The 12,741-nt window shown below is 45.0% G+C and overlaps 1 protein-coding gene across 1 annotated transcript in view; it reads left to right on the top strand.

The window, feature by feature from the left end:
* The window catches only part of LOC140425041 (polycystin-1-like protein 1), a 543,547-nt gene that overhangs the window by 341,177 nt on the left and 189,629 nt on the right, over window positions 1–12,741 (top strand). Inside the window, exons 41-43 of the mRNA XM_072508831.1 lie at window positions 1,322–1,408; window positions 2,248–2,455; window positions 5,392–5,498. Of these exons, the coding sequence (XP_072364932.1) occupies window positions 1,322–1,408; window positions 2,248–2,455; window positions 5,392–5,498 (402 nt within the window). The remainder of the gene's footprint in view (window positions 1–1,321; window positions 1,409–2,247; window positions 2,456–5,391; window positions 5,499–12,741) is intronic.

The raw sequence follows: 12,741 nt of genomic DNA, 5'->3' as shown, positions 1-12,741 counted from the left end.
CAGGATGCCCTCTACCCGTTCGGAGACATCCTGGACCCTGGCACCAGGGAGGCAACATACCATCCTGGAGTCTCTTTCACGTCCACAGAAGCGCCTATCTGTGCCCCTGACTATAGAGTCCCCTATTACTATTACTCTTCTGCGCTTTGACCCTCCCTTCTGAACATCAGAGCCAGCCGTGGTGCCACTGCTCTGGCTGCTGCTGTTTTCCCCTGATAGGCTACCCCCCCCGACAGTATCCAAAGGGGTATACCTGATCAAGAAGGGGACAACCACATGGGATTCCTGCACTGACTGCCTGCCCTTTCTGGTGGTCACCCATTTCTCTGCCTGCACCTTGGGTGTGACCACATTTATATAACTGCGATCTATGACGCTTTCCGCCAGCTGCATGCTCCTAAGTGCATCCAATTGCTGCTCCAACCGAACCATGCGGTCTGTAAGGAGCTCCAGTTGGGTGCACTTTCTGCAGATGAAGCCATCCGGGACGCTAGAAGCCTCCCGGACCTGCCACATCTCACAGTCAGAGCACTGCACCCCTCTAACTGACAGAGCGTCAATTAATTAAAATTAAAAGTTTTTTAAAAATGTTTTTTTCTTTTTTAAAGTTACTGTTAACTATCTGTTTCCTAGCACTAGATTTCTAATATAAATGCGAAAGCTAAATATAGTACTCTCCGATCTCTGGCTTAGATACCCCTCTAAATTATAATTCAGTAATTATGTTTAATTAGTTACCAGTGCTTAATTTTTTTAATTTAGTGTAGATTCCCAACCAGCCACTCAGGTCACAGCTTTTCTGTGATGTCACTTCAGTTTCCCCCCCGACACACACAATTTGAAAAAGTATCGGTTGAGAGATGATAGATTTATAACTGAGACGAGGAGGAACTACTTCTCGTAGAGGGTGCTAAATTTGTATAACTCGCTGCCCCATAGTGCGGTGGATGCTGAGTCATTAAAGGGTTTCCAGAAGGAGATAGATATATTTCTGATTTCAAAAATGGGCTAAAGGGATATGGTGAACAGGTAAAGAGGTGGATCTGAGACAGGAATAGATCACCCATGATCGGATTTTAATGGTGGAGCAGGCTCAAGGGGCTGAATTGCCTACTTCTGCTCCTAGTTCTGATGTTCCTAATACAGTGACAGGTTGACCGGTCTCCAAATTACAGGCAATAACGTCCATGTCCTATTCTTTATCCCTCAAAATCAACGCTATTATCCTCAATATTTATTGATCTTCTGCTCTATCTTTTTCCTTTTTGTCATACCTTTTGGAAGATTCAGTACATAAACTTTTTATTTTATTTTTAATTAGTTGCAACCATATGACTACATTTACAGTTGCACATCAGCAGGTTGTGATGAAGGATGTCAAATTCGCTGATGTCTTGATCTTTATCAGGTGGGTGTTGCAGACAGGCTGAGCTGTGCTATGCACTGTTTTCTGTTTTTGTGATATATTTGATTTCATTATTATATATACTGTATACTCCACATTAAATCACTGCGAACTAATATGGTACTGAAACCAAATTAAATGTTCAGTTCCCTTCTCAAAGCAGTGATTCCAGGGAATTTCTTGATATTGCCATTGGAGGTTGTAATTGTTCGTTTTGACATTTAAGGAGTCAACTCTGCAATTTGATGCAAATGTTCAATATCATTTTGGTGCTCAACAGCATGAATATTCTATGTTTGCAAAGGTAGAACAACCTGCCACACTATCTTGCAAGTATAGACACAAGGCTGAATGTGCAATATTTACAAAATATGTTTGCTCTTATCAGCTTTTTCCCCCCAAGTTAGGTTTATGGTATCCCCATGTTCTTTTTCTTCAAGAAGGTATATGGCCCAATGCTTGGAATGCGATCTGCTCCCTTATCAATCTGCAAGTTGTCCATTTCTCTTAACAATTTTGGGGAACAGTATATCAGAATTGTTCAGTTCTCAGATGTTCTTTCCTGTTAACTGCCATTTTCTTTAGAGCTATATGGTGCAAAGATTGAAGAGGAAGACATTAGGGTAGTTAGAATCCTTTTTTTTTTAACTCTAAATTTATCAATGAAAAAAAAAATTGTAATCTATTTGATTTTTGTAATAAATGAAAAAACCCCTTCAGAAGGACTTAGCCAGTTCCAGGACACTAATAATGCTATCACTGAGAGAAAAGTGAACTCTACATTTTTGATCATTTTCTAGTTAAATTTATTGAGATTAATAGTTGTATTTTTGTTTTGACAGTGCCTTTGAGAACTGTGCCACTTGCATCACTGTTGTGTTTGCCCTCGTCCTCTATATTCTGCTTGTTATCTTGTGTAAGCGCATGGATTTTTACATTGAGACAAAACCTGGACTTGTCGTATTGCAAGACAATACTCCCACTGACCAGTATCTGTATGAGATAATTGTAGAGACTGGCTTCAGGACTAGAGCTGGAACTACTGCCAAGGTATTTTATATCCTCCTTGTATTCTTTGTATGTTGCTGCCTGAAGTTAAACTACAATTGCAGAACAAGTTGGATTCAGGGCCATTGTCAAAAAGCATTGTTCCACTGAAGGAATGATTTATAGCCAAAAGCTCCTCTGAAATAGGGTAGTGAAGGACAGACTTGTGGAATATTTGAGACAATGAGATGATTTAATGAGAGGCCTATAGAGGTGGAAATTCGTCTGTTTCTTTTTTGGCATGCTTGGGTCGCGATGATGATCAACCCATGCCTGTTGAGACAGGCAACATGCAATCCTCATTCCTCATTTGAATAATTGTAGCATGCAGCTGAGTGTGATGCCCACTGCTGGCTGACTGAACATTCAACATGGGATTCAGCAGGGGATCCAACAGTATGCATGGCCAACATGTGTTTCAGCGAGCCTGCATTTTAAAGGGGTTGCAGTCTTTTAAGAAAGTTACTGCTGACTGCCTGTCGTGTCAGTGGCTCTCAGCAGAAGAATACCAAGAGGGGCAACAACCAAGAGAAAGGGCTCCCAGTTTTTCTCAGGTCATGTTTGAGGCCTTAGCCTAGGAGTCAACAGGAAAAGAGAGACCATGGGGGCCAGGGGGCTTCAGGATACACCCTCCGAAGGAAACAGGAGCAAATGACCAGGAAGTTCATATCCTGCAGTCTCACCCTCACCTGGAGGCCATGGCACATGAAGTTCAATGATCTCGTACAGTTGGTCAAGGTTAGCAAAGACATCTTCATTTGGTATCTCCGACCCCCATGCCAACGATCTCTCCAGTTGCTCTGGACACCACATCCCCCCACTAAACTCTTGCACTCGGATGCATGCCTAACATTCAGATATTCACACACCCTCAAATGATGTCAGCTTCACATCCACCTCTTACTGCTTTCACATACTTCCAGCTATTCAACTGTGACCAGCACATCGCCAAAAGGCAGTGCATCACGCTCCCTAACATTCCTCCCTCTCTCTTGCAGGACAAGGTGGCCCACTAACCATAGGGAACACAGCAGAATAAGAGAACGACAGGTATGCCTGCATCAGCCAGGTTTGATGGAGGAGACCTAAATATCATCATGTCACAAAGACCATTACATGTGGCGCTGCCAAGAACCTTCAGGATGACCATCTATTCCTACCTTATAGCCGTTCTCACATTCCGTCTCATCCAGCCATCTGGCAAGAAGTGCAAGCTTCAGATCATGTGACCAATGTCCTTACTTTCCACCCCACACCCTTCCTTTACCCCCAAAATCCCCTCTGATTTTCAGCATTCAGATACCAAGGAACTGCTGCTTGGCTAATGCATGCAACCTCATGAGGGAGTTTGGGAACTGCAACAGAAAGGAAGGAGCACTGTCACTTACTTTGATATTTGTAGCCACTAGCTCAGATACTGGCACTGTGTGTACATTAGTGGGTAGTATCGAGTTGGGATCTACACGTGGTGAGTGACCAGGCATGAGTGGACGGTGTAGAATTGTGGAGCAATGGTTGTGAAGGGATAGCAACCTTAAAGGAATCTAATTTTGAGTAGACACTAATGGACAGCCCATCCAGAGTGAAGAGGACCCAGATACCTCCACTCTGGCTCTCCTCCTCCCCCTCTTCTACTATTTTACAGGTGGATATCCATTTACCAAATCAGGCAGGGAAGACATTCTGTGGTTCACAACAGTTAGTGATAGTACTATAGTTCAGTACAAATGCCAGTTTCCACTATTCCCTTCTGGATCTTCTCCCTGACCAGAAACCACCCCCTACTGGGAAAGAAACCAATCTTAAGTGCAAGCTTCAATGATCATCATCTGCTCTTAATTGACTCTGAAGAAAGACCCAGTTTATTCTTAAAGGAACCTGTATTTCTTACATTGTCATCTTACTCCTCCTCTTCCTGAGGTGTGCCTGTTTCCACTGGCAGGATCCTCATAATTGCAGGTTTGTGAAGGATACAAGAGAACGCCACAATCTTACAGCATGCTGCCATGAGTGTTTTAGTGCTCCTTCCCAAACAACACTGTTCCTTGATCATGCCAATTGTCTGCTCCACGATGTTCCTTGTGGAAGCATGGTTCCCATCATAGCTTCATTATTCTTCCATGATAGGTTATGAAATGAAATAAAAATCGCTTATTGTCACAAGTAGGCTTCAAATGAAGTTACTGTGAAAAGCCCCTAGTCGCCACATTCCGTCCGGCGCCTGTTCGGGGAGGCTGGTACGGGAATTGAACAGTGCTGCTGGCCTGCTTTGGTCTGCTTTAAAAGCCAGCGATTTAGCCCTGTGCTAAGCCAGCCCCCTTATGGAGGGAAATCATCAGGCAGATGTAGAGGAGTTAACCCATGTCTCCAAGAAACCAGTCTCCATTTCTTCAGGTTGTTCCAAAGATGGCAGGATTGGCTGATTGCTTCAGGATGAAGGTGTTCTGACTCCTGCCAGGAAAGCAGGCATTCATTGGCATGGTGGTTTGGGCCTGGTTGCACACAAATTGCATGTTAATGAAGTGGAACCATTTATGATTCCTGTATCTCTCCCTCTTTACATGTGGGGTCACAGAATCGTGTACCTGCAGTTAATGGATCCCTGCATCTTTGAAAATCTCGTTACCCTGTCAAAGCTACATGCTGCTCTCTGGCTAGAAGGAAAACAATGAACTCCTCTCTCTTGTGTGCAGGGTTTCTGTTACCTCCTTGAGGCAGCGAATGTGGACTCAGATATTTGGGATACTGCTGAAGTTTAGCCATAACATGCAACATTGATGACCACCTTGTGAACAAACAATAACTAATTACCCAGCACATGATTGCCAGTTGATTAGGAACCTATAAGAGTGTGCAGAACATAATGGAAATGCGTTTAATTTTCCTAACAGCCACAACCATGATTTACAATTATTGTTATTATTATTGACCATTTTCAGGTATACATCAAACTTCATGGAGAAGATGGCATTTCTGAAACAAGAGAGTTATACCAATCTGAGACGCAATTATTTGAAAGAAATTCCAGACACACCTTTATAATGAGGTATTCCTACTTAATAACAGAGGTCAGAAACATACTTACTAAATGTCCTTATTATGAGTACTGGCTTGGTGAGACAAAATAATTCAATCCATTGGTGTCTGTTTTTTTTAATGGATTATTTGCGCTCTAATTAGAAAGAATGCAACTTCTCCATCCTCCCAAATCCACTGGCCAGTGTTATTAGCAAGAGGTAAATATTGTCTGAAGGAGTAGGACAAAATCCTCCGTCAGGTTGACACCCAAACAAATAACTATCTAACTTCCTTCTTGCAATACTGTGTCAAAATTATCGATCCTGCTTCATTTAAAAATAAAGCTATTTGCTCACCAGAACTGTTGATTTTATTAGTAGATAGCTAATTGTTTTTCTGAGCAAATGTCGATCCACTGAAACGTTACAAGCAATGATAGTGATGCCTCTAGCATGATGCCTCTACCCTTTTGCAACAACAGCTGTGTTTTCCCAGATGAGCCCAGATCCTGTTTAAAACTCTGCATGAATGTGCTTTGGTGTGCACATCAATACTAAATCAAAATTATGTGGTTGGTGGACATCTGAAAGTGCTGAAAATATTCCGTAGGTCAGGCAGCATCTGTGGAGTGAAGAGAAACAGAATTGACGTTTCAGATCAACGAGTTCTGAATGAAGGTCATCAACTTGAAACATTCCCTTACTTTCTCCACAGATACCGCCTATCCTACTGAGTATTTACAACAGTTTCAGTTTCTGCTTTAAGTACTGAAACTTTGGCTGGGTTTGGAGAACCAAGAGCTGGTATAAGTCCTCCCTCGCCTCTTTTAGGACTGCTGTATTAAGTGCTACTGAGGCAACTCAATGCACAGAGGCAGGTCTTGCCCTGGGATCAAGGACCCATGGGACAGAAGCCCTGCCTGCTGAGAATTGCTGGTCAATCAGAGGCGAGCAACACTATTGAACGGCTGGGCCCTCCGATCAGACGCTGCGTATCTTCGAAGGAGGAGTTCTCTGGGAGCACACGGGCAACCCCACACATGTTAATACCAGCGGCAGATGAAGCTTTTATGTGCGCATCAAGATTGCGGGAATGGCTAATAAGCTAAGGATGAAGCTATTGTGGCTCCTGCCAGGAAAGCAGCCAATCAGTAGCATGATGGTTTGGGCCTTTCTACCATGTCCTTAATCGGGCTGGAGGTGAGGAGGCGACTGGATTGTCACCCTTCATGTAGTTTACCGCACCACTGTCACCAAACCTGCCATGGGGAAGGGCATTAAATTCTGCCAATTGTCAACAAAGAAAAAGTGAAATGAGCATATACATAGATACATACATACAGATATGTACATATCCACATATGTACATATGCTTATTTTTAAAAAAATATCTAAATAGGGTATAGATATTTAAATCCTCAATCATTGAAGATAATGGAATATCATTCAAATAATTGTTTGATTTCCCATAATATTGCGAAGTTAAAAGCTGCACTGGATTTTTGGTCCTGTAGCACAATCAGTCAACTGAAGCAATATTTGACAAGGTTGATTGTAAACATTTGACAACATTGAGTGTTTGAATGCATAATTGTGTCAATTTGTAGTAACTTCAATATTCTATTACTATGGACTAGATCTTTCATTTCATCTCCAGTGAATGACGAAGAACAAATGTATGTCACTTCTGGATTGAGCATCCTGTATTGTGACTCTAGATGCCGAAGTATGAGTATGCCTTTGGGAGTGTGACCATCATCCATTTGGCATGCGTGACCCAACCAACAGAGTCACTGCACATCCAAGAGGGAAAACATGATGAGGATGCTGATGTATTTCTGTATTCAGCACCGTATCCTACCAGGAGATGCATAACATACGTCTTGGAGTGGAGTTGGAAGCTGTACAGGTGCATTTCTTGGCTGGCATAATTGTCCATGCTTCATTGCTGTAATGGAGAGAGCAGAGAGCAGAAGTCTTGGGATAGATGGAGCTTTGTGTTTGCTGCTAGTCCACACCAACGTTTCAAATTTGACTTGACAACTACGGCTTTGGCAATCCCAGTGCTAATCTCAGCATTGAGGGACACGTTGTTGGTGACTGTTGATTCGAGGTGTGTGAAGCTGTCAGTGATTTCCAAAGTGAGGTTGTCAGTGTTGATGGAAAATCTCTAGATCCTGGCCATAACTTTGGTCTTCCTGATGCTGATTGTTGATCCAAACTCTTTGTAAGTCCAGCTGTTTGAAGTGAACTTCAGTATGGGATGCCAGAGCATCAGCATCAGCAAGCAACAGCTCAAGAGACTAAAGCTTTACACATTTTGATCTTAGAGCATAGTCTTGAACAAGTCAAACAGCTCGCTAATCATCAAAGTCTCTGATGATGCTCCATTGGGACTGACAGAATGTTCTCGTGTACAGAAGAAATGGTGTCCAAGAAGGGTAACCTATTTTCTGCTGCAAGTTGGTTAATCCACCTCTGCTAGCAAGGTATAAGGTCTTAGTGACATCTGTGACTGGAGTGTGGAGTGATCAGCCGCTATTGCAGCACTTCTCCTGCAACTGAAAAAGTGAGAAAATCATGCCAACCATTGATCTGCCAGCTCTGAAGCCACACAGAATAGATGCACAATGCTGGGATCTGCAATCTAGTCAGAGCAATGCAAGCAAAGACCTTCCCCACAATATTTAGGGAGATGCCTCAGTTATTATTACAGTTACTGCAATGCATGGACAGTCCTTGCTACTGACTAGAGTATATGGTGACAAGCACTCAGGAGCGCCATAGAAGACTTCCGGTGGTGACCATGGAGTGAGTGCTCGCACACAGAGCAACTCCGGCTCAAAGGTGTTGATTTGAGCTCTTTTTACCTGCAAGTGGGGTAATTTCAACAGGAAAGTGTAGCTGAAGCTGTGAAGGAGAAGCTCGCCCATGAATGCATATCTATTGGTTACCAGACCCGGCAGAAAAAGGTTAAAGACATGGCCAAGGAATCGAAGACCTGAGGCGCAGTAACAATTGTGAAGATGGCGAAGGGGGAAGGGTTGTCGCAAGTTGGAAAACCCCAGATGGTGCAATTGATGGCGTTTATTAGAGAGGAGTTCCACCAGCAGCAAAAGGCGATGCATGAGGATCGGTTGAAGGCAATCGAGGGAGCAGTAGCACCCCTGAAAGGATCGATGGGGTGAGTTGAGAAATGGCTCGAGGCACAGGAGTCGCAGATCCGGGAGATGGAGAAAGTGATGTCCGATCACAGTGATTGGGTCGTGGCATTGGAGGTGGAGGTGGGGCTCCTGGGGGACCTTTGCAAGTCACTGAGGGCAAAGGTAGAGGAGCAGGAGAAGATGTCCAGAAGGCAGAACCTGCATCTTGTTCGCCTGCCTGAGGGTGTGGAAGGTACACGTGCGACGAGATATGTCTCAAGGATGCTGGCAGGGCTGGTGGCAGAGGAGCTGCTGGACAAGGCCCCAGAGGTGGACAAGGTGCACAGGTCCCCAAGGCAGAAGCCGAGAGCGGGAGAGCCACCGCGTGTATCAAGGACGGTGGGGACCATGAGTGGTCCACGTCGTCGGGAATCGGCCGGTCGGGGACGGAGAATAGCGGGCGGGCCTCAGGCAAACGGCTGGATAATCGGCGCAGCGTCCTCCCCGGATACGCTGCTTTTCGGGGGGGGGGGGGGGGGGGGGGAGGGGGTGGAGAATTGCGGAACCGGCGCAATTTGTGGAGAAAGAAAAGATACTATGATGGGCCAGGGAGAAGTGGAACTGCGAATGGGAAGGGAACAGGGTCCAAACCTATCAGGATATCGGAGCGGAGCTGGCGAAGAGTCGTGCTGGTTTTAAGACCATAAGACATAGGAGCAGAATTAGGCCACTCGGCCCATCGAGTCTGCTCTGCCATTCAATCATGGCTGATATTTTCTCATCCCCATTCTCCTGCCTTCACCCCATAGCCCCTGATCCCCTTATTGATCAAAAACCTATCTATCTCTGTCTTAAAGACATTCAGTGATTTGGCCTCCACAGCCTTCTGTGGCAAAGAGTTCCACAGATTCACCACCCTCTGGCTGAAGAAATTCCTCCTCATCTCTGTTTTAAAGGATTGCCTCTTTAGTCTGAGATTGTGTCCTCTGCTTCTAGTTTTTACTACAAGTGGAAATATCCTCTCCACATCCATTCTATCCAGGCCACGCAGCATCTTGTAAGTTTCAATAAGATCCTCCCTCATCCTTCTAAACTCCAACGTGTACAGACCCAGAGTCCTCAACCGTTCCTCATACGACAAGCTCTTCATTCCAGGGATCATTCTTGTGAACCTCCTCTGGGCCCTCTCCAAGGCCAGCACATCTTCCTTAGATATGGGGCCCAAAACTGTTCACAATACTCCAAATGGGGTCTGACCAGAGCCTTATATAGCCTCAGAAATACATCCCTGGTCTTGTATTCTAGCCCTCTCGACATGAATGCTAACATTGCATTTGCCTTCCTAACTGTCGACTGAACCTGCACGTTAACCTTAAGAGAATCATGAACAAGGATACCCAAGTCCCTTTGTGCTTCTGCTTTCCAAAGCATTTTCCCATTTAGAAAATAGTCTGTGCCTAAATTCCTCCTTCCAAAATGCATAACCTCGCACTTTTCCACATTGTATTCCATCTGCACACTCTCCTAGCCTGTCCAAGTCTTTCTGCAGCCTGCCTGCCTTCCTCAGAACTACCTGCACCATAACAGATCTCTGTATCATCTGCAAACTAAGCAACAGTGCCTTCAGTTCCTTCCTCCAGATCATTAATGTATATTGTGAAAGGTTGTGGACCCAGCACCGACCCCTGAGGCACATCTCTAGTCACCGGCTGCCATCCTGAAAAAGACCCCTTTATCCCCACTCTCTGCCTTCTGACAGTCAGCCAATCCTCTATCCATGTCAGGATCTTACCCTTAACACCATGGGCTCTTAACTTATTTAACAGTCTCCTATGCAACACCTTGTCAAAGGGCTTCTGGAAATCTAAATAATTCACATCCACTGGTTCTCCTTTGTCTAATTTCCTTGTTACTTCCTCAAAGAACTCTAACAGATTTGTCAGACATGACCTCCTCTTGACGAAGCCGTAGTCACTCAGTCCTATTTTATCATGCACTTCCAAGTACTCCGTGATCTCATCTTTAATAGTGGACTCTAAAATCTTACCAATGACCGAAGTCAAGCTAACCAGTCTATAATTTCCCGTCTCCTGTCTCCCTCCCTTCTTAAACAATGGTGTTACATTAGCCATTTTCCAGTCCTCTGGGACCCTTCCTGTCTCCAGTGATTCCTGATAGATCATCACCAATGTCTCCACAGTCTCCTCAGCTATCTCTTTTAGAACCCTGGGGGTGTAGTCCATCCGGTCCAGGTGATTTATCCACCTTCAGACCTTTCGGTTTCCCCAGAACCTTCTCCTTCGTGATGGTCACTGCACTCACCTCTGCCCCCTTAATTTCCTGAAGCTCTGGCATCCCACTGGTGTCTTCCACCTGAAGACTGATGCAAAGTAACTATTCAGTTTGTCTGCCATTTCCTTGTTGCCTATTATTACTTCTCCAGCCACGTTTTCCAGTGGTCCAATGTCTATTTTTGCCTCTCTCTTACCTTTTATATATTGAAAAAAGCTGCTAGGATCTTCCTTTAACAAGGCCAAAGACTTGAAGGTAGATTTGATTTGGGATACTCTACCCGGTGTAAGTGGGTGACTTTCAATGGCCGGGAGTACTATTTTGAAACCTTGGAGGAAGCCAATGACTTCATCAGAGACCATAAATTGGGGGAGAACTGAATGTTGATGGGAGATGAAGGAGCTTTAACAGCAGAGATCGGAAGATGTGGGTATTGTGGCAGCCGGAGGTTGGGTTTTTCTTTTGGGTGGGATGATTTTGTCGTTGTGGTTGTTTGTTAAGGGGCAATAGGTTTGTGCGGGGCAACTGCGCCCACCCCCCTCGCCTGTCTGTGGTCTTTTTCATTTTGAAGGAGGTGACCTGTGATTTTGGAGTTGTCTTTGTTTTTGTAGAGGGCGGGGTCCACAGGGAGCCGTTCACACAGACCAAGTAGGGAAGGGCGGGGAGGAGTGAAGAGGTAGGTCGGATGAGCCTTCGGGCAGGAGCTGCCACGCTGCCAGGTAATGCTGGTGAACAGATGTGAGATGGGGGAGGTGGCCGCGGGGGATGGCCAAGTGGGGGCAGGGGTGGGGCTAGGGGGAGGGGGGGATGCGATGTGGCACTGTTGGAGAATGAGCGTTGTCATGGGCGGAGAAGGGAGCCATCTTGGATGGGCCCAGTTCAGGGTGAAATCAAAGGAGGTAGAATTGGAAGGGTATGATGGTGGATGGTAGAGGGGAGTAGCGGCGTTAGCCTCCGGTAAGGTTTTTAACTGGAATGTAGGGAGACTGAATGGGCCAGTGAACAGGTCTCTGGTCTTCACGCTCTTGTAGCCACAGCATTTCTATGGCTCGTCCAGTTCAGTTTCTGGTCAAACGTAATCATTTGTGTGGCATAAATGCCACTTGTCAGCCCAAATCTGGATATTGTCCAGGTCTTGCTGCATTTGGACATGGACTGCCTAAGAATCTGAGGAGTCGCAAATGCGGCTGAACATTGTGCAATCAGCAGTGAACATCCCCAATTCTGCCTTATAATATAATAATCGCTTATTGTCACAAGTAGGTTTCAATGAAGTTACTGTGAAAAGCCCCTAGTCACCACATTCCGGCGCCTGTTCGGGGACGCCGGTACGGGAATTGAACCTGCGCTGCTGCCCTTGTTCTGCATTACAAGCCAGCTGTTTAGCCCTGATGGAAGGAAGGTAATTGATGAAACAGCTGAAGATGTTTGGGCCTAGGACACTACCCCAAGGAGTTCGTGTAGTGATGTCCCGGGACTGAGATGACTGGCCTTCAATAACCATAACCATCTTACTTTGTAGGAGTGTTTATTCCCAATTCCCATTGCCTACAGTTTTGCTAGGGATCTTTGATGTTTTTGTAAAAAAAAACATATTTGCTCAGAGTGGATGTGAATGGCAGAATAATGAACAACTAAGTCCAAAAACAAAACCATGAAAAACAGGAGTTGACGGTCTGAAACTACTGAACTCTGTGATGAGTCCAGAAGGCTTTAAAGTGCCTAATTGAAAGATGAGGTGCTGTTCCTTGAGCTTGTGTTGAGGTTTAGTGGTGACATCATGCTAAAGGTGGAGGAAATGCCCGCTTCACATGAAGGCTACACTTGATCTTTTCTC

This window comes from Scyliorhinus torazame, chromosome 6 (genome assembly GCF_047496885.1).
Source record: "Scyliorhinus torazame isolate Kashiwa2021f chromosome 6, sScyTor2.1, whole genome shotgun sequence".
Taxonomy (NCBI): domain Eukaryota; kingdom Metazoa; phylum Chordata; class Chondrichthyes; order Carcharhiniformes; family Scyliorhinidae; genus Scyliorhinus; species Scyliorhinus torazame.
The sequence above is the reverse complement of the archived record's forward strand: the minus strand, read 5'-3'. Positions and strand labels throughout refer to the sequence as shown.